The sequence below is a fragment of the Quercus suber genome, unplaced genomic scaffold (genome assembly GCF_002906115.3).
Source record: "Quercus suber isolate HL8 unplaced genomic scaffold, Cork oak 2.0 scaffold_308, whole genome shotgun sequence".
NCBI classification, from domain to species: domain Eukaryota; kingdom Viridiplantae; phylum Streptophyta; class Magnoliopsida; order Fagales; family Fagaceae; genus Quercus; species Quercus suber.
In genome coordinates this window covers 101,810-124,476 of record NW_027069764.1, presented here as the reverse complement: position 1 = coordinate 124,476, position 22,667 = coordinate 101,810, and the positions used below count along the sequence as shown (strand labels likewise).

The 22,667-nt window shown below is 35.2% G+C and overlaps 1 protein-coding gene and 1 pseudogene across 1 annotated transcript; one reads left to right on the top strand and one right to left on the bottom strand.

The window, feature by feature from the left end:
• The first annotated feature begins 788 nt into the window (after positions 1-788).
• On the top strand, positions 789-6,649 carry LOC112005763 (uncharacterized; annotated as a pseudogene).
• A 7,285-nt stretch (positions 6,650-13,934) lies between these two features.
• On the bottom strand, positions 13,935-16,601 carry LOC136071393 (uncharacterized). The gene is made up of 4 exons (XM_065782613.1): positions 16,485-16,601; positions 16,152-16,394; positions 15,383-16,004; positions 13,935-14,188 (listed from the first exon to the last, which is right to left on the bottom strand). The coding sequence occupies exons 1-4, from the start codon at positions 16,599-16,601 to the stop codon at positions 13,935-13,937; spliced, it is 1,236 nt and encodes a 411-aa protein (XP_065638685.1).
• Positions 16,602-22,667: the final 6,066 nt, after the last annotated feature.

Genomic DNA, 22,667 nt, shown 5'->3' with positions numbered 1-22,667 from the left:
TGACATATTTGATTGTTCAATTAGAGTTCTTTTGATGTATTAGTTCTTCCATGCTTTCAATAAGTTCAATCATGTTTTTCTTATTGTTTAGAGGAATTTCTAATAGTTTCAAATAGAAATCATGTTTTAAAGTGAATGGGTTTTTCTGAAAACTTTTCTAACCGCATTATTAATCGAGGTTATCATGCATTCTTGAATTGTCTCAGTTCAACCGAATCATAAGTTTTTAATTGTATAAGAAAAATCAATTATGAAATATATATTTTCTTAGATCACAAAGAATTTCATATCGATATAGGGAAACACCTCGATGCCCTAGTATTCACATTATTGATTTAAATTAGTTTTTATTATTATTCTTGTTAACAATCACCAAGCAAAAGTATTTTTCTTCTTCACCCAAATTACTATTTATTTATATTGTCTTTGAATTTACCTTGCTCCTTGTGGTTCGACCTCGGTACTCCGACAATTATATTGCTACGATCTCCTGCACTTGGGAGTGAGCAAGCAATTTTAGCGCCGTTGCCGGGGAGCTGCTGCGTGTTCAGAGGCAATTTTTGGGAGCAAAGCACAGCCAGTGGAAATTCTTCTATTGGTAACTTCGTTCCATTTTTTTTCCTTATTTTGTTTTTATTTTTCTGTTTGTTTTTAATTTATTTTATTTGATTAGCATTCATTGTTGCATGAGCATTTGGGTTAGAAACGAGAGAGGCAGATTAGAAATTTTTGAAACTTATTTTGGTAATCTTTTTGACACACCTTTGCCTTCACCTTCTTCATCAATCATGGGTGATGAAACACGTAATAATCATGAGGAGAATAGAAGAACTACGTATGAATTGTTGCATCCCACACAAAATTCTATTCCTTCATGCATCATGTTTCCACCTAATGCACCACATGTAGAACTGAAACAAGATTTATTAGCAATACTTCCTGACTTTAGGGGACAAGAAAATGAAAATCTTTATGTCCATGTTAGAGCTTTTGAAGAGGTAATTAGTAGTTTCTATGCACAAAATGTTATTGAGACTGCTAAGTTACGTTTCTTTCCTTTTTCTCTTAAGGATAAGGCAAGAAGTTGGCTTTACACTTTGAAACCTAGGTCTATAGGTAGTCGGGGGGAGATGGCCAAAGAGTTTTTTAAGAAACATTTTCCTCCCCACAAAGTCCAGCAAGTAAAAAGAAGGATAGCTAGTTTTGTCCAAGGAGAAAATGAGACCTTATACCAAGCTTGGGAAAGGTACAAAGATCTTTTCAATTTCTGCCCAACTCATGGGTATGAAGATTGGAGGTTGGTTAGCTATTTTTATGAAGGACTTACACCTAGGGACCGGCAGTTTGTTCAACTCTCATGCGGAGGGGACTTTTTACAAAAAAAACCCAAAGATGCAATGGATTATCTTGATGAGATAGCTGAAAACTCTAACACATGGACTGGACCTAGCCCTATGGACTCCACTGATAGGACTAGAACTAACACTACCACTTCTAGTGGAAGTGTTTTCAAGTTAAGGGAAGATGATAACATGAGTGCAAAAATCAGCATGTTAACTAAAGAAATAGAGGCACTCAAAATGAAAGGAAGTAAGAGTGTTAGTGCTACCTTTAGAGAGGACCCAATGGAGGTGTGTAAAATCTGTCATGAGATAAACCATGCTACAAATGAATGTGCATCACTTTCATCATTCTTAAATGTGCCAGAAGAACAAGTACATGCATTTAATTCATACAGGCCAAATAATTCTTCATATTCTAACAATTATAACCCAAATATACGAAACTATTCGTATTTGAGTTATAAGTGTGACAATGTGTTGAATACTCCTGCCCCAAGGAATTTTAATTCACCACATGCATCATCATCATCATCATCACCATCTACACCTTCCTTGGAGGATGCACTTAGTACTTTCCTTCAAAGGCAAAGTGAGCAAAATCAAAAGTTTGAATCCATGCTCACTAGGCTAGATGAAGACGTAAGAGAGACCAAGAGTCATATAACAAGGCTTACAAATTCATTGAGTGGGACAAAGAGAGGGAAGTTTCCTTCCCAAACTCAACCCAATCCCATCATTCAAAATCTAAAAATTGGCTCTAAGGATAAACATGATGAAGTAAAAGTTGTGACCACTTTGAGGAGTGGTAAAGAGATTGATAAAAGTGCTCCTTTAATAACTAAGAACTCTAAGGAGACCCCAGTTGAAGAAAGGAAGGATGAAACTGAGTCACTTGGGCTTGATGACATTGAACAATGCCCAATCTCTCCACCATTTCCACAAGCCTTAAAATTACCTAGGAAATTGGACACCACATCTGAGATATTAGAGCATTTGCATCAAGTCAAGATAAATTTGCCATTATTGCATGTTATCAAGCAAGTGCCTGCATATGCCAAGGTAATTAAGGACTTATGCACCATCAAGAGAAAGCATCATGTGAAGAAGACTGCATTCCTAACAGAACAGGTAAGTGCAGCTATTCAACATAAGACCCCACCAAAGTATAAGGATCCAGGTTGTCCTACAATCTCTTGTACTATTGGAGATTACATCATGGAGCATGCATTGCTAGATCTTGGGGCAAGTGCTAATTTGATCTCATTCAGTGTATATCAAAAACTTGGACTTGGTGAGTTAAAACCTACTTCAGTAACTTTACAGCTAGCTGACCACTCTGTAAGGGAGCCGAGGGGGATGGTTGAGGATGTGTTGGTAAAAATTGAACACTTTTATTATCCAGTTGATTTTATTGTTCTAGATTACCAACCTGTTTTACATCCTAATGCTCATACCCCTATTATTTTGGGTAGACCTTTCCTTGCCACAGCTAATGCTTTAATTAATTGCATGAATGGAAGGATGCAACTCACTTTTGGTTCCATGACTTTGGAGCTAAACATATTTCATGTGGCTAAACAACCACATGAAGATAATGAATGTGCTTATGTGAGCCTCATTGAGGCTGTGGTTCAAGAAGAGTTTAATAAGAATTGTTTTTCTAATCCTCTTGAAGCTCTTCTTAATAATTTTGTTGATTCTTATGATTTAAAAAGCAATATTCATTTATCTGAAATTTGTTCTTTGTTGGATTCCTCACAGGTTTTGGAAGAACAATAGGTGATGGCAATTAATAAAGGATGGAGACCTCGCTTTGAGGAGCTACCAAAGAGTGACAAAAAGCCTGTGCCTTCAAGTGAAGAGGCACCATAGCTAGAACTTAAGCCGTTGCCCAGTGGTCTTAAGCATGCATATTTGGGTCCAGGTGAAACTTTTCCTATAGTTATTTCTTCTGCATTAAATGAGGAACAGGAAGGAAAGTTGTTGAATGTTTTAAGAGACCATAAATCAGCCCTAGGATGGACCATAGCTGATATCAAGGGCATTAGCCCATTGATTTGCACACATAAAATTTACCTAGAGGATGATTGTGAGACTTCTAGAGAACCCCAACGTCGGCTTAACCCAACAATGAAAGATGTTGTTAAAAATGAGGTAATTAAATTGTTAGATGTAGGTATCATATACCCTATTTCTGATAGTAAGTGGGTAAGCCCAACACAGGTGGTTCCTAAGAAGTCTGGAATGACTATGGTCAAGAATGAAAACAATGAGATGATCCCAACCCAATTAATTACAGGTTGGAGAATGTGTGTAGACTATAGGAAGCTTAATGCTGTAACTAGGAAAGACCACTTCCCCTTACCTTTCATTGACCAAATATTGGAAAGGGTAGCTGGCCATATGTTCTATTGCTTCCTAGATGGCTATTCAGGCTATTACCAGATAGAGATTGCCTTAGAAGATCAGGGAAAGACCATTTTCACTTGCCTTTTGGTACCTTTGCCTTTCGAAGAATGCCATTTGGGCTATGTAATGCACCAGCCACTTTTCAAAGATGCATGGTTAGTATTTTTAGTGACATGGTTGAGAAATTTTTGGAAGTGTTTATGGATGACTTGTCTGTCTTTGGTGACTCTTTTGATGATTGTCTTAATAACTTAAAATTGGTTTTAGCCCATTGTGAAGAAAAAGGCTTAGTTCTTAATTGGGAAAAGTGTCATTTTATGGTCACTTCAGGAATTGTTCTTGGGCATGTAGTGTCTTCTAGAGGCATAGAGGTGGACAAAGCTAAAATAGACTTAATTCTTAATCTACCAACCCCTAAGACAGTGAAAGATGTTAGATCCCTTTTAGGGCATGCTGGCTTCTATAGGAGATTTATAAAGAATTTTAGTTCTATAACTAGACCTCTTTGTAATCTCCTACTTAAGGAGTCCAATTTTGAGTGGATGGAAGAGTGTGAAGTAGCCTTCAAAAAGCTAGTCCACATGCTTACGTCTGCCCCTATAATGTAAGCCCCAGATTGGTCTCTACCTTTTGAAATCATGTGTGATGCTAGTGATTATGCAATAGGGGCAGTCCTTGGACAAAGAAAAGATAAAAAGCCTTATGTGATATACTATGCTAGTTGAACTCCAAATAGTGCACAAATGAACTACACCACCACAGAAAAAGAGTTACTAGCTGTAGTATTTGCTCTAGATAAATTTCGCTCATATTTGATTGGTGCTCCCATTGTTGTTTTTACAGATCATGCCGCCCTTAAATACCTTCTTTCTAAGAAGGATGCTAAGGCACGATTAATACGTTGGATTTTACTCTTGCAGGAATTCAACATTGAGATCAAAGATAAGAAAGGAGTGGAGAATGTAGTGGCAGATCATCTATCTCGACTTACTTTTGATGAGGGTCTAAAAGAAATGCCTATTCGAGACTCATTCCCAGGTGAGCAACTTTATGCTGTTACTGAGCTACCATGGTATGCACATATAGTGAATTACCTAGTCATGAATGCCATTCCTGAGCACTGGACTGCGCAAGATAGGCGAAAATTCTTTGTTGAGGTAAGTAACTTTTATTGGGATGACACTTATTTATTTAAATATTGCCCTGATCAAATCTTGAGAAGATGCATTCCTAATAATGAGTCCCATAATGTTACGAAATTTTGCCATTCAGAAGCTTGTGGTGGCCACTTTTCTATGAGAAAAACCGCTGCAAAAATCTTGCAGTGTGGATTTTATTGGCCTACTATGTTTAAGGACACTTACAACTTTTGTAAGATGTGTATAGAGTGCCAAAAGTTAGGGCGTATCACACATAGGAACATGATGCCGATGTCCCCTATCCTTGAGATAGAAGTTTTTGATTGTTGGGGAATTGACTTCATGGGACCTTTTCCCCAATCTTTTGGTAATCTATATATTCTCTTGGCAGTAGATTATGTATCTAGATGGGTTGAGGCCATAGCATGCAAGGTTAATGACCATAAAACGGTTTTGAAATTTTTGAGAGAACACATTCTCTCACGATTTGGAATGCCAAAGGCTATAATTAGTGATAATGGTAGCCATTTTTGTAACCGTTATTTTCAAGCATTGTTGAAAAAGTATGGAGTGGTGCACCGGTTGTCCACCCCGTACCACCCTTAAACTTGTGGGCAAGTTGAGCTTGCCAATAGGGAGATTAAGCAAATTTTAGAGAAAACGGTCAGTCCAAACCGTAAAGATTGGTCTTTAAGGCTAGTTGATGCATTATGGGCTTACCAAACAGCCTATAAAGGACCCTTAGGAATATCTCCCTATCGTCTTGTTTATGGGAAACCTTGTCATTTGCCTATAGAGATGGAACATAAAGCTTATTAGGCTATTAAAGCCTTTAACTTTGATATACAAGGGGCTGAAAAATTGGGGAAATTCCAATTGAATGAGCTAGAAGAGCTTAGGAATGAGGCTTATGTGAGCACTCGCAATTATAAAGAAAGGATGAAATTATTTCATGATAAAAGCATTGTGAGGAAAATTTTTGAGAAAAATCAGCAAGTCCTTCTCTATGATTCGAGGCTTCATAAATTTCCAGGTAAACTAAAAACTAGGTGGGATGGCCCTTTCATTGTAAGGGAAGTGTTTAACCATGGAGCTGTAGTAGTTGAGGATCCTAGGGATGGTAGGATTTTGAAAGTAAATGGACAAAGGTTAAAACCATACTTAGGGGGGTTATACCAGAGGAGGAGACTATGTCACTAGAGATCCCTGCCTATTGGGATGCTAAGTGAACTTTGAAAAAGCCTTATGAAGTTGTACCATATTTGTTTTAATTTTTTTTTTGCCTTTTCTTTTCTTTTTCTTTTTGTTTATGTTTTTTTTCTTTGTGAGCTAACATTTGCAGGTGTGCAAGAAATTTCAAAAAAAAAAAAAAAAAAAATCAAATGCTTAAGGTAACTTCTTCCCTTTATACTTGAATTTATTTTGGCTTTGATACATTGAGGACAATGCAATATTTTAGTTGGGGGGAGAGGTCTACACATTTTGCTGCACCTTGCATGATTTTTTTTCTTCTTTCTTTTTGGTTGCAACTTTTCAATTAAAAAAAAAAAAAACCCTTGAATTTGAATGCATAAGAGTTATAAGCTTTATTTTTATATCATGTGATGGAATGAATAATGCTGAGCTGGTTATACTATTTGTTATATTAAGACTCTTTCATGAAGAGCACAATTGGAAACTTTTGAGCACAATAGCCAGGTTAGCGAACGGTTGGATGTTGGATATGCATGGATCATGAACAAGCTAGATATAAGCTGAAACTCAACCCATATGGAAAGTTCTTGAGCCTTACTTTTCTTTGTGGAGTATATCTTTGTTTGAACTCTTAAATTTCTGTCATATGCTTCAATTTTTGTAAAAGATCTCTATATTTTTTGGTTGACTACTGGAAACATTATGGGGAGATATACCATGATCTTACTTATTTTTGTCCTTAGGCATGCTGGTTTATGTGGAATTTTAGGAGATGAGAGCCTAAGGCCATTGTCACCAGCTAAACAAATATTCAGCCTACCTTGACATTAACCATTGTCACCATCATTTGAGCCATGAGAAATATTTTCACAATACCACAAAACATTTTTGTTTATGGGTGTTCTCTTGGGGGTTCAAGTTTTGAGCAATTGATGTGTTTAGATACCACCATTGTCTCTCTTTTCTTTCAAAAAAAAAAATCCAAAAAAACAAAAAAAAAAAAAAAAAAGAGAAAAGAAAGAAAAAGAAAGAGAAGACATACATATAAATCATTGGTGTCTTACACATCTTTCATGTATTTCAGAAAGGTTATATGGTTAAGTAAAGGTTGTTTTGATTCAAGTTGGTTGTTATTGCTATGAGTTGGGTTTGGCTTGAATTTTTTGCATTTGATTCATATACCTCATATTTCAAAGAGAGCAGTTTGCCTTTACCTAGCCTAAAGATTATACTACCATTGAGCCTAATGTCCTACTTGATCCTAAAGGTGCATGGCTGGTATGTGTTTGGAATAAAAACTAAGGATGAGAATGGTATTAACCTCATGTTTCCAAGAATTCAACGTCCTTTCCAAGAGATCTTTTCCCGTTGTTTTAGTGGCTGTTTTTGTATACACATGTGATATTCTTAAAACTTCTTCTTTCCTTTTTGTTCACATGTGATTTGAAGAGAGCAACCATTACTTCTATGTGTGTTCTTTCAGAGTGTTGATAACCTAAGAGAGGTTTTGGAGTAGAGGCTCTAATCTAGATTATTCTTGGTCTATGCATGTTTGGAAAAGCTGGTTTGACTGGATGGGCTATGCACACACACACTCCAAAAGTGAAGCTAGTGAAAGCTCTTTAATATGATGAATAGTATCCCAACTCAAAAATTGAAAGTTTATTTGTATGATATAATGATAAAGAAGACTAACATTTGCTGCAGGAATTTTTAGGGAACCTTTGACTTTTGTGGGTAGAGTCACTGCAAACCCTCACGAGAGTAAACTCATCCACTAGGTTGACCTAGGGGTTCAAAGACTTACTGTACATGGGAAATGCAGTCGTGTAGCCTACGAAAGTGGCTTGTATTTTAGTTTTAATTTTTCACTTTTAGTAGACATGGGTGCTTTGTGGATTGCTAGGGACTAGCAAGATTTAAGTTGGGGGGTGTGATAACGCCTTAAAATGTGTACTTGTTATATATTTATGTGGGTATTATCTCCTTATTACTATGCTTAATTTGTATAATTAAGCCATGATTTGTATTAGTCCCTATTATTTATCTTTACATAATTTTTTGAATAAGATGCTATTCATTGTGTGTAATTTTCTACTTTCAGGAAATCATGTGAGAAAGATGAGTTTACAAAAATTTGTGAGAGAATGGAGGCCAAACTAGAATTAAAGTGGAGCTAAAGGACCATGCCTAAATGTCTAAGGAGGTGCAGCTGGAGTGCTTGGATCATCTAACATGATTGGAAGCTTCAAATAAGGAAAGAAATCAAAGAGGCAGAATCTGAAAAGGAAAAATCTGATTTGAGCACTGATCAGTATTTTGGACGTATCTCTCTCCTCAAAAATCCAATTGACACACGGCCAGATGGGTTGGAACCGTGACTTAAATATCTACAACTTTCCAGTTTTGAGTTTTTCGAAATTCTCAATATTTGAAGGCTGAAATTAACTCACAAGTTACTGCTGTAAACCTGGACGGAAATTTAAATAGTGAAAAGTTTTATTTTCTTTGGACACTTAGACATTAGGGTTTTAGAAGGGAGGTGGTGAGAATGAATTTTGGCAAAGAAAACCTTGTATTTTTCTTTCTCTAATGGCAGCCTAAACTCTTTGCTAGGGCTAGGGGTTATGTTTCTTCTCTACGGTATGAATATTCAATGTGATTCTTTCTAGGATTTTATCAATGACATATTTGATTGTTCAATTAGAGTTCTTTTGATGTATTAGTTCTTCTACGCTTTCAATAAGTTCAATCATGTTTTTCTTATTATTTAGAGGAATTTCTAATAGTTTCAAATAGAAATCATGTTTTAAAGTGAATGGGTTTTCTAAAAACTTTTTTAACCGCATTATTAATCGAGGTTATCACGCGCTCTTGAATTGTCTCAATTCAACCGAATCATAAGTTTTTAATTGTCTAAGAACAATCAATTATGAAATATATGTTTTCTTAGATCACAAAGAATTTCATATCGATATAGGGAAACACACCGATGCCCTAGTATTTACATTATTGATTTAAATCAGTTTTTATTATTATTCTTGTTAACAATCACCAAGCAAAAGTATTTTTCTTCTTCACCCAAATTACTGTTTAATTATATTGTCTTTGAATTTACCCTGCTCCTTGTGGTTCGACCTCGGTACTCCGAGAATTATATTGCTACGATCTCCTGCACTTGGGAGTGAGCAAGCACCCACCAGTAAAAACTTACTGACACGACCACATGCAAGCTCCGAGACCACGGGCTTCTTCTTTCTTGGATTCTCCAGCAAGTACAAGCACACCCGCTTACGTATCTTTAAGCTCTTATGGCAGCAATTGAATGATCATCAAGTTCTTGAATGAATCTCCTTCTTAATAATCCTAAGCTTATGTGAAGGAAAGCTCATCTCAGATATCACGAGAGATTCACACAAATAGCAATATAAGCAACTGGAACTGCATTAAAAAACGTGGCTAGGGTTTTCTTCATATACTAGGAGAATTAGATCTGAAACCCTAATCCTTAATGGGCTTGGGCTAAGTTGGAAATTCTGTAGAAAAAACATTCAGCCCGAGATTCGATCGATCGAGTCTAAGCTTCGATCGATCGAGTCAAGCCAAAAGTCACTAATACTTCTGCAACCACTTGATTCTAACTTTACATAAACGCACACACTTTGAGCAAGACTAAAGAAGACTAACAACTTGTTTTGATCATGTTTTGCCAACATTACACATTAGAGTTCTAAATACATAAATTCCTAAATCTTTAGAACCTAACATGATTTATATTCCCACTTAGGGAATTTGTATCATTTTGTCCGTTGCATGATTTATATTCTCATTGGAAGAATTTGTATCATCTTACTCGTCGAATGATTTATATTCCCACTTGGGGAATTTGTATTATTTTGCCCGTCGCCTGATTTATATTCTCATTAGGAGAATTTGTTTCATCTTACTCATCATATGATTTATATTCCTGGTTGAGGAATTTGTATCATTTTGCCCGTCGCATGATTTATATTCTCATTGGGAGAATTTTTATCATCTTGGTCATCGTATGATTTGTATTCTCGCTTGGGGAATTTGTATCATTTGTTGCTGAAAAGATTCTTTGACGCTATATCGTTTTTGGACCTTCTTGAGGCCATATTGATATTAGCATTAAGTAGCACAGGCACTTGCCGAGATTTGGTTAAACAAAAATTTTAGAACAATTCATGCATGAATAATAAGTTGCCAATGGCCTAGGTGGGCCTTTTTCTTATTTTCTTGTAATCCTAGAGTTTTACCTCTTTTGTGATCTATCTAGTAGTACATACACTTTTGCATGAAACCTTACTAGGTGTAAATTTTTATAGATGAATATAAAAGAGACAGAAATAAATGTACTACCTTAAATGATGACATTATTTTGTTACATACCTTGATCTTTTTATTACTGGGATCTTTTTGGCAAGCTCTTCTCTTTTTATGATGATGGGCTCTTTGCCTTTCAAGATTTTTTAAACTCAACATGATACTTCGTGTCTAAGGCCTAGATCTCTTTTGCTTCAATTTTTTGAAGGCATAAAAACTAGGCCACATTGGTGCGCCCGTTCAAACATGAAAAATGCACTTCTCGTTTGTTGACGACTAGAGGAATGGTTTATCATGATTGGAACCCTTTTTTTTTTTTTTTTGCGTCCTTTGGCGACTATGGTCATTGCTGTTAGTCATAGAGATTTCCTCTTCCTTCTTCTTTAATTATAAGTCACTTCAATAGTGCTAGCTGCATGACAATGTACAAATATACAATTGCATGCTATACAATTATGGATGTCATTTGATGAAGTGCATTCTATATGAATCATAGAGAAGTATTATATGATATATAAAAATTGAGGCTATTTGACTATATGCTTCTTTGAAATGGTCTTTGTTAGGTGCTTGCACCATATATAATTTTTAAAGCAAGTTAAAAAGATTTGGTGAGTTGATGGAGATAGTGGAAATTTATTGAGACTTAAACTCATGACCATATTGTGACCATATTGTAACAATTTTATAGCAATATTTTCAACATGTTCCATATACACATTTGTAATAATCATGCAAGCTTGTTGTTTATTTAGTTTCAATAAAATACTCTCTTGCATGGATAATTAAAAAGAAAGAAAGAAATGAGTTACCTCAATAGAAAACCTTAAATCTTGATACTATTTTGTACATACCTCGATCTTTTCTTTGTTGTAGTCTTCTTGATGAAATCTTTGTCATTGAACTCTTACTTATAGAGCTCTTCTTTGTTGGATTTAGATAACTCCATAATTTACAGAAGTTAAACTCGGCATTTGTGATGTAGATAGAATTTTCACAACTTTTAGCTATATCTTTATTTTCTTCATAAAGGTTTTTCTTCGTCAAATTATGACATCTCCTTAGAAAATTTGGAATTTTTGCTCCTTGCATATCTGAAGCTAGTAATCTAGCAAATCTCTTATAGGTTTACATATTATACAAAATTTTGGGTGAACTGATATAGCCTATGTCCAAACAATATCATTTCGTGGAACAGTATGAAAACTTAGTGAGGATTAAAGCCACACTTAATGCCATGTGATCAAATAGAATTGTCTTATTTTATGTATGAAGTGCATGCTCTATAGGTAATTCAACCATTTCCACATTTTTCTTTGTTATGGCAATAGTAGAATAGCAAAAGAAATGGATGAACTTAAGATCATTTGATCGGTTAGAGATCAAAAGTCTAAAATAGGTCACACTAGCTGGAGTAGATATTACTAATCAAGCCTTTTAACTTTAGCAAGAAATTATCTAGCCTTTTGTGTCAATTGTGCGTGTTTGTACTAATCTTGTAATTTAGCAATTTGCCTTTCCAACAATCATTTTCATAACTATTACCCTATTCCCGTGCAACTAAATAACACTTGGAAAGTGTTTAAAGAGTGTTGGAATTCAGTGTGTTTAATGATATTTACCATTATGATAAACGGTCATTATATTTATCATGGTAAACGGTTATGATCTTGTTTTCAATTTCGTAAACAGCTAGTTTTTTATTTGGCAATAATGATATTTGTCATTATACCTAAAACTTGACTTCAATCGTTGTTGCAAATACTTGGAGAGCTAAAAGGGAAAGAAATGTTTAAATTTGACCTTAAGGGCCAATAATTGGGCTGTATCGTTGCTATATTTTGTTCCTACTATTTGGAGATGTAGATATATCCAGAGGATTTGCCCCTATTTAAACATGAAAGGTACATTCATTGTTGGATGAGGACCAAACGATTGGAATGTCATGGTTTGTACCTAATTGAGAAACAAGTTTGATTGTACACATCATGTACTTTGGTTTGATTTAAAAATCACAAATTTTCACAAAATATTTTTACAACTATTGAGTTAACAAGTTCTTAATAATAAAATCCATATGGAAACTGACTAAAACTTGTCAATTTAGCTGTTGTTAAAAATATTATGTGTATCATTACTGAATTCAAAAATATTCTATGAAATTTGGTATTTTTAAATCTTGTGGTACCTTGCAATCACCTATTATGAAACATATATATATATATATATAATTTATGGTTAGTCTATGAAAAAAATACAATAGTAGCCGCTGCAAGTTTCATTTTATTTTATATTTTGGAATAATTTATATTTTAATTCTAAAAATTGAAGGGGTAACAAATTAAAGTTTGTAATTTTTTTTTTTTGAAGGCGAACCAATTAATCATTCATTGCAATGTAAAGAATCTTAATACAAAGCATCTGCCACAGGCGTTGGAGTATCTTCAATCCAAAATAAATCATTGATTAAATTCCTAGTATGTTTTGCTAATGTATGAGCAACCATGTTTCCACCTGTCTTTACCCAGTTGATGGATAGGACCTACATTTCTCTAAGATTGAACTTGATGTCTTCATAGATGTGGCCAAGCAGTGAGCTATTCTCTATAGAAACAGATAGAGCCCACATCACATTTAGGCAATCTCCTTCAATAATCACCCGAGAAAAGCCAACTTCCCTTGAGAATTCCACAGCTCTCCGGTAGGCCAACACCTCAGCCTCTTCACTGCTATTCACGTAAGGACCCTTCACTGACATACCCGCCGTAACCTCACCTGAAGAGTTTTTGATTATAGCACCAAAACCCGAGCAATGTTGGTTAGAAAATACAGCAGCATCAAAGTTCAGTTTGAACCTCCTCTGCTGGTGGAGCACGCCAAATACAACTACTAGCCCTTTTGTTTAGCCAACCCGGTTCCCTGAAATGTCCACCATGTATCATGGCATTCCGTTGGTTCCATATCAGCCACGTCCGCACCAGAAAAAGTTCCAGTTCTTCCTTCTGTATTCTGTCCATCAAGGACTCAAATAAATCCCTAAAATCATGGCAACACGTGGACCATTTCTGCAATGAAGTAATACTCCCAGCCCACACATCTTGCGCAGCTCCACAGTCCCACACAGCATGTAATGCAGTTTCAGGAAATCTCTTACAGCAATGGCACATAACATCATCTAATATTTTTCGCTTTGCAAGGTTCACTCTAGTCGGTAGAATTTCATGGCAAGCTCTCCACCCAAATACTTTTAATTTATTAGAAATCTTCAAGCCCCACAAAACCTTCCATATCTGCTGCCCCTCTGCACTACTTGAACTCTCTACCCAAGACTCATTTATCATTACCTTCCTAGCTTATGATAACCTGACTGGACTGAATATACCCCATTTTTTGTGTGCAGCCAAACCACAGAATCCACTCCCCTTCTTTGACTTAATGGGATGTTGTAGATTGCCTTGGCATCATTTATGTGAAATGTCTCCAGTATAAAATCACGCCTCCATCAGTGTAAATCCGGGTCAATGAGATCAGCCACCATACATTCCTCTACATCCTTAGCCACCAGGTGCAACACCATATTTGCAGGATAATTGGGGATCCATTTGTCCTTCCTAATCCGAATCTCATCACCACTACCCACCCTCCAACAACAACCATTCTTTAAAATTGGCATGGCCGCCATTATACTTCTCCAAACAAACGAGCTATTAGGAGAAACAGTTGCATCAAGAAAATGGCACCGAGGGATATACCAGGCTTTAAAACATTTATAAATAAGTGAATCCTTCTCATGCATTAATCTTTGTAAGGTTGAATTTAATCAACCATTTTGTTGGCTTTATTTCATGCCAATTTGCTTGTATTTTAGCACGTAGAAACCCTTGTATTTAGGTGGGTTTCATGTAAGGGTAGTGAGTGAGAGAGTGTGAAGAAATGCTCAAGATTGTGCAAGGATGCAAGGATTTGCAGCTGGGACTTGGGGTGACTTGCGACTAGTAAGTCGCCAACTGCAGCACACGAGTGAAGCGTGCGAGAAGATGAACAGTCACGCCAGCTAGTGCACTGCAAGACAAAAGGTCCAGCATGGCTGTTCTGTTATCTCGCGGATTGAACTCGCGACTCAATCAATTCGCGAGGCCAAGCCGCCAACTAGCTCTATTTTGAAAAATCTGACTCTTCGCATTCCTATCTCACCCTAGTATAAATACCCCTTGTACCTACGAAATGTAGAGAGGTTCTAGAGAGAATTTTGAAAGAGAAACCCTAGAGAAAAATAAGATTGATTCATCCACAATCTTCACATAGTGACTCTTCAAATTCCTCTATTCTCACCCTCTCCATTGATACATTCTTGAGAGGTTCTTGACCAAATCCTTTTCTCACCATACCCACGTTTGTGAGAAGGTCTTTTGATGCTAAGGGAAGTAGTTTGGAAGGGACCAATGGTTATTGGTTGATGCTATGGGTTATAGCGGAATCCGGTAAGCTAGAAAAGACAAAAGTTCGGCACAACCTCGTTGGAGCAAGAAGCTTGGGGGGCTTAGGTACCTGGGTAGATTAGGCTTGGAGGGTCTATTGCTGTTCATGTATCCCAACTTCATTTTCTAGTGGATTATTGACCGTTTGGAGGGCGGCGGAGAGGTTTTATGCTAAGAGCTTCGGTTTCCTCTTCGATAACACATCGCCGTGTTGTCTTTGTGTTTGCATCTCTATTCCCTTAATCTTTACCATTTAATTTATGTTGTGGATGTGATTTTAAATTGGTTTAGATTGTTTATCAATTTTGTCATTAGCTTATGTTCATGTTCCGCACATTTATTGTTTGATAACAAGCTTGAATTGATAATTTGTAATTTGGGAGTCTAAACGTTCTTAATGTTTTCAACGCTATTTGAACTTTCAATCTCCACCCTTGTTTTCCTAGCATTGCAAGGCTAAAAGATCTCAAACCTCTAAATCCCATCCCACCTTCATTTTTTGGTTGAGAGAGAGAGGTCCAACTATTCCAATGGATCTTCCCTTCATTTCCCACTTGTCCCCACCAAAATTTAGCACAAAGAGCATTCAATTCATCACACAATTTCACAGGCAACTGGAACACACCCATGGTGTAAGTCGGGATAGCTTGAGCAACAGCCTTTATGAGTACTTCCTTTCCGGCTTTTGACAACAAGCATCCTTTCCATCCCTGCAATTTCTTCCAAACCCTATCCTTCAAATAGGAGAAAGTCTGATACTTCGCCCTTCCCACTGGGGTAGGTAACCCCAAATATGTTTCAAATCGCTCCACCTCCTTCACTTTAAGTATAGAAACAATCTCAACTCTATGATTAGCTTGAGTATTGTTGCTAAAGAATACCGAAGATTTTTCCATATTAATACATTGGCCTGATGCATTGGCATATGATCTCAAAACCTCATTAATTACCTCAATTTCCCCCATAGTAGCTCGGCAAAAAAGAAGAGAGTCATCTACAAACATTAAATTTGTAACAGATGGTGCCCTTCTACAAACAGAGACCTCTTTAATACGACCTTCCATTTCAGCCCAAAGAAGTAGTGAATTGAACCCCTTTGCACACAATAAAAATAAATATGGCGAAAGAGGACCACCTTGACAGATTCCCCTCGAAGGTGTGATATTCCCAAATGGTTTCCCATTAATTAAAACAGAGAAAGAGGGTGTAGTCACACATCCCATTACCGAATTGATCCATACCTCTGGGAACCCTAACTTGGTCATAATACCCTTCAAGAATGGCCACTCCACCCTATCATACACCTTATTGATATCAAGCTTCAAAGCAAGAGAGCCTTTTTTGCCTTTCTTCCTGGATTGCATAGTATGTAGTAACTCATATGCCACCAACACATTATCAGTTATAAGCATGCCTAGAACAAAAGCACTCTGAGTAGTTGAGATGACACTTGGGAGGATTTGCTTCAACCTGTTAGCCAATACCTTTGAAATAATTTTGTAAATGACATTACATAGGCTAATAAGTCAAAAATTAGACATCTTTTCCTGTTGCTTTACTTTAGGGATCAATACAATATTAGTATTGTTAATATCAGTTGCCATAAAACTCAAATGCAAATAATCCATAACAGCAACAATAACACTATCAACCACAACATGCCAAAATTTTCGGTAGAAAAGTGCATTCATACCATTAGGTCCAGGTGCCTTTGTTGGTCATTTGGAACACTACAGTCTTGATTTCATCAGCGGTAAACTCACTGGACAGCATCTGTTGCATATCAGGGGTAACTTTGCTCATCACCGTGTCAAGACATTCCTCCATCTGAGAGCATGTACTTGCAGTAAACAAACTATCAAAATAGTTAGTTGCCACCCTAGCAATGTCTTCTATCTCCTCCACCCAATTTCCATCCCTATCTTTATTTCTCTGAATATGATTTCTCCTCCTTCTTTGTGATGCTTTAGCATGGAAAAATTTAGTATTTTTATCCCCATGCTTTAGCCATGAAACCCTCGATCTCTGAGCCCAATAAATCTCTTGCTTCATCAGTAAATCATCTAAGTTCTTGCTTGCTTCCAAAAATTCAGCCCTAGACTCCTCAGTGACCACCCCACTATTTAATACTTCAAGTTTCTTCTGGAGAATTTTTATTTCCTCAGCATTAGGCTTTGTTTTGGACAGCCCCCACATCCTCAAATTCTCCCCACAAACCCGGATTCTATCCTTGATACCCTCCAACTTGTGGCCACCATTCACAACACCCTCCCAAGAATTCTTAACTACCTCCTCACATTCCTCCCATAAAATTACAAACTTTAATTTTCTTCAATTAAAGTTTGTAATTTTAAATGTACCAAATAAAGCTAATAAAAAAAAATAATCAGTAACTTAGATTAAACTTAAACACAATATTCTTTCACTTAAATAAGCTAAGGCTTAATTTGTTAATTTTTAAAACCTTATGGGTTTACTTGATTACTTTTTAAAATCTCAAGATAATTTAGTTTATTATTTTTGAGATTATAGGATTTTATCTGTTACACTCTCAAAGTATAGGGTTTAAACTTTAAATTACATTTTCAACCCTTCAATTATTATTATTTTTTTTATTTGACTTAACTATTTATGAAACCAGCATTCACTAAAAATTAAAACTAAGAATAAGCATTAAATGATCTCATGTATGCAGGATGTGAGCGTAAAGTACATCTTTGTTTTTTAGATGTACTATATCTACCTTTAAAATTACTGAATAATTTCAACCCAAGTTACCCAATTATCTTGCCAGTACTAATAACGCTCGCACAAGACCAGCTTCCTCCGTGAAAGGAAGTCATTTTATCAATAAATGGAGTTTAATAGTTAACAGGGAAAATTATTAGGTATTTTTGGAGTACCATAAATGCGTAGTCTCTCCTTTCACATAAATGGTGGGTCTCACAATAAATTTAATTAGTGGAACTTACTATTCATGTGAGATGAGAGAGTACACATTTATGGTACTTTAAGAGTACACAAATTGACATGTTTTACCAATCACAATTTGTCATGTATTTATTTATTTTAAATTTTGGTTATTTTATAAAGAAAATTAAACAAATACGTGACAAGTTATAATTGGTGAAACATAAAATAGAATACAAAAAGTGGTACAAAAGATTTATATTTCACACCATCCCAATGGATTCTTTATTCTCTTAAAAGCTTTCCAAAACTACAGCTTCTACGACATATAGGCTAATAAAATTGGCATATACAGCCTCCTCATGTGGAATTTTCTGAATTCTTCTTCTTCTTCACCTAATTTTTACGCTCCAACAAGTTAAATGATGGGTCCGCGAAAAGTTTTGGGTTGGCGCATTGCACTAGAGATGTGGATGGTGGTTCGTGCTGGCCAGTGCTTAAGCGAGTAGGTAAATAAGCCCGGGCAGAACCGTTGCATATCAGGACCAAGTTGCAATCTGGACTATAAATAATTGGAAACCGAATTTTGTTTTGGACGTTTTAGACTTTGGATTACTTGATTTGATAGACAAATACAGCTTCAATAGAGGTTCATGCGGGCCAGTGCTTAAGCAAGCTGGTGAATACACCCAGAACTGGTGTTTATAAGGCCCATCTTTCAATCTGAGGTATGAAATTAGCTCTTTCAATGTGGAAGCTAGCACAAGCCTCGTGCCAATCCAAAATATATTTGTTTGAAGATAAAACTCCTAATTAATATGTTATTTATAAGATCAATCCCCAGTATAAAATCCTACTACAGTATTTTTTTTTTATTATTATTATTATTTTTTTTTTTGGGTTGGAATTTGTTCATTATATATATGTTGCCTTTCTTCCTGGATTGCATAGTATGTAGTAACTCATATGCCACCAACACATTATCAGTTATAAGCATGCCTAGAACAAAAGCACTCTGAGTAGTTGAGATGACACTTGGGAGGATTTGCTTCAACCTGTTAGCCAATACCTTTGAAATAATTTTGTAAATGACATTACATAGGCTAATAAGTCAAAAATTAGACATCTTTTCCTGTTGCTTTACTTTAGGGATCAATACAATATTAGTATTGTTAATATCAGTTGCCATAAAACTCAAATGCAAATAATCCATAACAGCAACAATAACACTATCAACCACAACATGCCAAAATTTTCGGTAGAAAAGTGCATTCATACCATTAGGTCCAGGTGCCTTTGTTGGTCATTTGGAACACTACAGTCTTGATTTCATCAGCGGTAAACTCACTGGACAGCATCTGTTGCATATCAGGGGTAACTTTGCTCATCACCGTGTCAAGACATTCCTCCATCTGAGAGCATGTACTTGCAGTAAACAAACTATCAAAATAGTTAGTTGCCACCCTAGCAATGTCTTCTATCTCCTCCACCCAATTTCCATCCCTATCTTTATTTCTCTGAATATGATTTCTCCTCCTTCTTTGTGATGCTTTAGCATGGAAAAATTTAGTATTTTTATCCCCATGCTTTAGCCATGAAACCCTCGATCTCTGAGCCCAATAAATCTCTTGCTTCATCAGTAAATCATCTAAGTTCTTGCTTGCTTCCAAAAATTCAGCCCTAGACTCCTCAGTGACCACCCCACTATTTAATACTTCAAGTTTCTTCTGGAGAATTTTTATTTCCTCAGCATTAGGCTTTGTTTTGGACAGCCCCCACATCCTCAAATTCTCCCCACAAACCCGGATTCTATCCTTGATACCCTCCAACCTGTGGCCACCATTCACAACACCCTCCCAAGAATTCTTAACTACCTCCTCACATTCCTCCCATAAAATTACAAACTTTAATTTTCTTCAATTAAAGTTTGTAATTTTAAATGTACCAAATAAAGCTAATAAAAAAAAATAATCAGTAACTTAGATTAAACTTAAACACAATATTCTTTCACTTAAATAAGCTAAGGCTTAATTTGTTAATTTTTAAAACCTTATGGGTTTACTTGATTACTTTTTAAAATCTCAAGATAATTTAGTTTATTATTTTTGAGATTATAGGATTTTATCTGTTACACTCTCAAAGTATAGGGTTTAAACTTTAAATTACATTTTCAACCCTTCAATTATTATTATTATTTTTATTTGACTTAACTATTTATGAAACCAGCATTCACTAAAAATTAAAACTAAGAATAAGCATTAAATGATCTCATGTATGCAGGATGTGAGCGTAAAGTACATCTTTGTTTTTTAGATGTACTATATCTACCTTTAAAATTACTGAATAATTTCAACCCAAGTTACCCAATTATCTTGCCAGTACTAATAACGCTCGCACAAGACCAGCTTCCTCCGTGAAAGGAAGTCATTTTATCAATAAATGGAGTTTAATAGTTAACAGGGAAAATTATTAGGTATTTTTGGAGTACCATAAATGCGTAGTCTCTCCTTTCACATAAATGGTGGGTCTCACAATAAATTTAATTAGTGGAACTTACTATTCATGTGAGATGAGAGAGTACACATTTATGGTACTTTAAGAGTACACAAATTGACATGTTTTACCAATCACAATTTGTCATGTATTTATTTATTTTAAATTTTGGTTATTTTATAAAGAAAATTAAACAAATACGTGACAAGTTATAATTGGTGAAACATAAAATAGAATACAAAAAGTGGTACAAAAGATTTATATTTCACACCATCCCAATGGATTCTTTATTCTCTTAAAAGCTTTCCAAAACTACAGCTTCTACGACATATAGGCTAATAAAATTGGCATATACAGCCTCCTCATGTGGAATTTTCTGAATTCTTCTTCTTCTTCACCTAATTTTTACGCTCCAACAAGTTAAATGATGGGTCCGCGAAAAGTTTTGGGTTGGCGCATTGCACTAGAGATGCGGATGGTGGTTCGTGCTGGCCAGTGCTTAAGCGAGTAGGTAAATAAGCCCGGCCAGAACTGTTGCATATCAGGACCAAGTTGCAATCTGGACTAAAAATAATTGGAAACGTGCTTAAGCGAGTAGGTAAATAAGCCCGGCCAGAACTGTTGCATATCAGGACCAAGTTGCAATCTGGACTAAAAATAATTGGAAACCGAATTTTGTTTTGGACGTTTTAGACTTTGGATTACTTGATTTGACAGACAAATACAGCTTCAACAGAGGTTCATGCGGGCCAGTGCTTAAGCAAGCTGGTGAATACACCCAGAACTGGTGTTTATAAGGCCCATCTTTCAAACTGAGGTATGAAATTAGCTCTTTCAATGTGGAAGCTAGCACAAGCCTCGTGCCAATCCAAAATATATTTGTTTGAAGATAAAACTCCTAATTAATATGTTATTTATAAGATCAATCCCCAGTATAAAATCCCACTACAGTATTTTTTTTATTTTTTATTATTATTATTATTATTATTATTTTTTGGGTTGGAATTTGTTCATTAGATATATGTTTGAGAGCTGGGAAAGTATAGTACATAAGAAAACTTTTTCATAGAATTTTCAAGAACACAACAAAACACCAAAAAATGTATTCTTGATTATTTTAAGAATGCAACTAAATGCCTGAAAATACTTTACAATTGAAAAATATTTTCAAGTGAAAAAAAAAATGCAATCTGGATGAAAAAAATTTCTTATGTTTATAATTGATAAAGCAGAATATCTCTCAAACTATTAACCATAAAAATCACAACATCATTTTCTTCTTGTAAAAAAAATTCAATGAAATCTTATATTCCTAAATCTCTAAAGACAATGAAAAAGAGTTCAAGACTTCCAAAAAAAAAAAAAAAAAAATCTATGTTTAGAAGAATGGTGTATTTTGGCAAAAAGTTTTGAGTTGTGAATTGAAAGAGCAATCTTTGCCATGTTTATTGAGCTTTGTTACCTATTTTCCCTCCTGTTTAGGGTCGATACTTTGAATTCCACGTTAGGATCACCTACTATGCGATACTATACTCCTCATTCAGAATGCAACATTCCTATACTTGGCATAATAACTAGGTAATGGGGTCCGCTAAAAGTTTTGGCGCAGCGCAAAAAATCCATGACATGAAGAATAGTATGATAAGAGAATTAGTTGATGACATACAAAGGGAGTCAAATATAGTATCAGAGGTCATTTTGGTTTGACAAGGAAACTAAATATTGCGGTATTATTTTGTTTTATATATATATATAAAACACATGTTCATAAAATTTTATATAACAATTATTTATTTATTTATATATTTATCAGTCAAAATATTTAATTTGTTATTAAGGGTCACAACCCCATGTGTTAATTTTTTAAAAATAAAATTCATATGAGGTTATGACCCATTGATTTTTTTCTTTTAAATTTTTTTTTTGAGAGAATATGAATTAATCTTTAACTCAATATATTTGCCCATTAATTCCAGCGAGATATCTAATAAGAAAGGAATGAAAAATAATTAGACTTATCTTAATCTTTTTTTTAGAAGAATCGTCATGTTAATTTGATAAGGAAAGTTTGGTCCCAAAAAAAAAAAAAAAAAAAAAAAATCTGAATAATAAAGGAAAAATGTGAAGGGGAAAATCTCTTAATGGTCGGTTTTTTGAGGGGTGGAAAAGTGGAAGGATAGAAAAGATTTTAATTTCCTTCTTTTTTGTTTGGTTGGAAGTAGAAAAGTTGAGGGATGAAAAAAGTGAATTTGTAAATTTAGGCATATACCATTGTTAAAAATGATGCCAATTAAAACCAAAAAAGTGATAAAAAACCTAAATTTATTAAAAAATAAAAATCAAGTCAAGGGAAA

Bases quoted from the DNA above. Each gene is read 5' to 3' on its own strand.
- LOC136071393 (XM_065782613.1), bottom strand. From the start codon at position 16,601: ATGAATGCACTTTTCTACCGAAAATTTTGGCATGTTGTGGTTGATAGT. The intron at 16,395-16,484 runs GTATTGATCCCT...ATTATTTCAAAG, and splicing joins ATATTAACAATACTAATATT to GTATTGGCTAACAGGTTGAA. The intron at 14,189-15,382 runs GTTTGAGATCTT...AATGTTTTAAAG, and splicing joins AGGTGGGATGGGATTTAGAG to CCTGGTATATCCCTCGGTGC.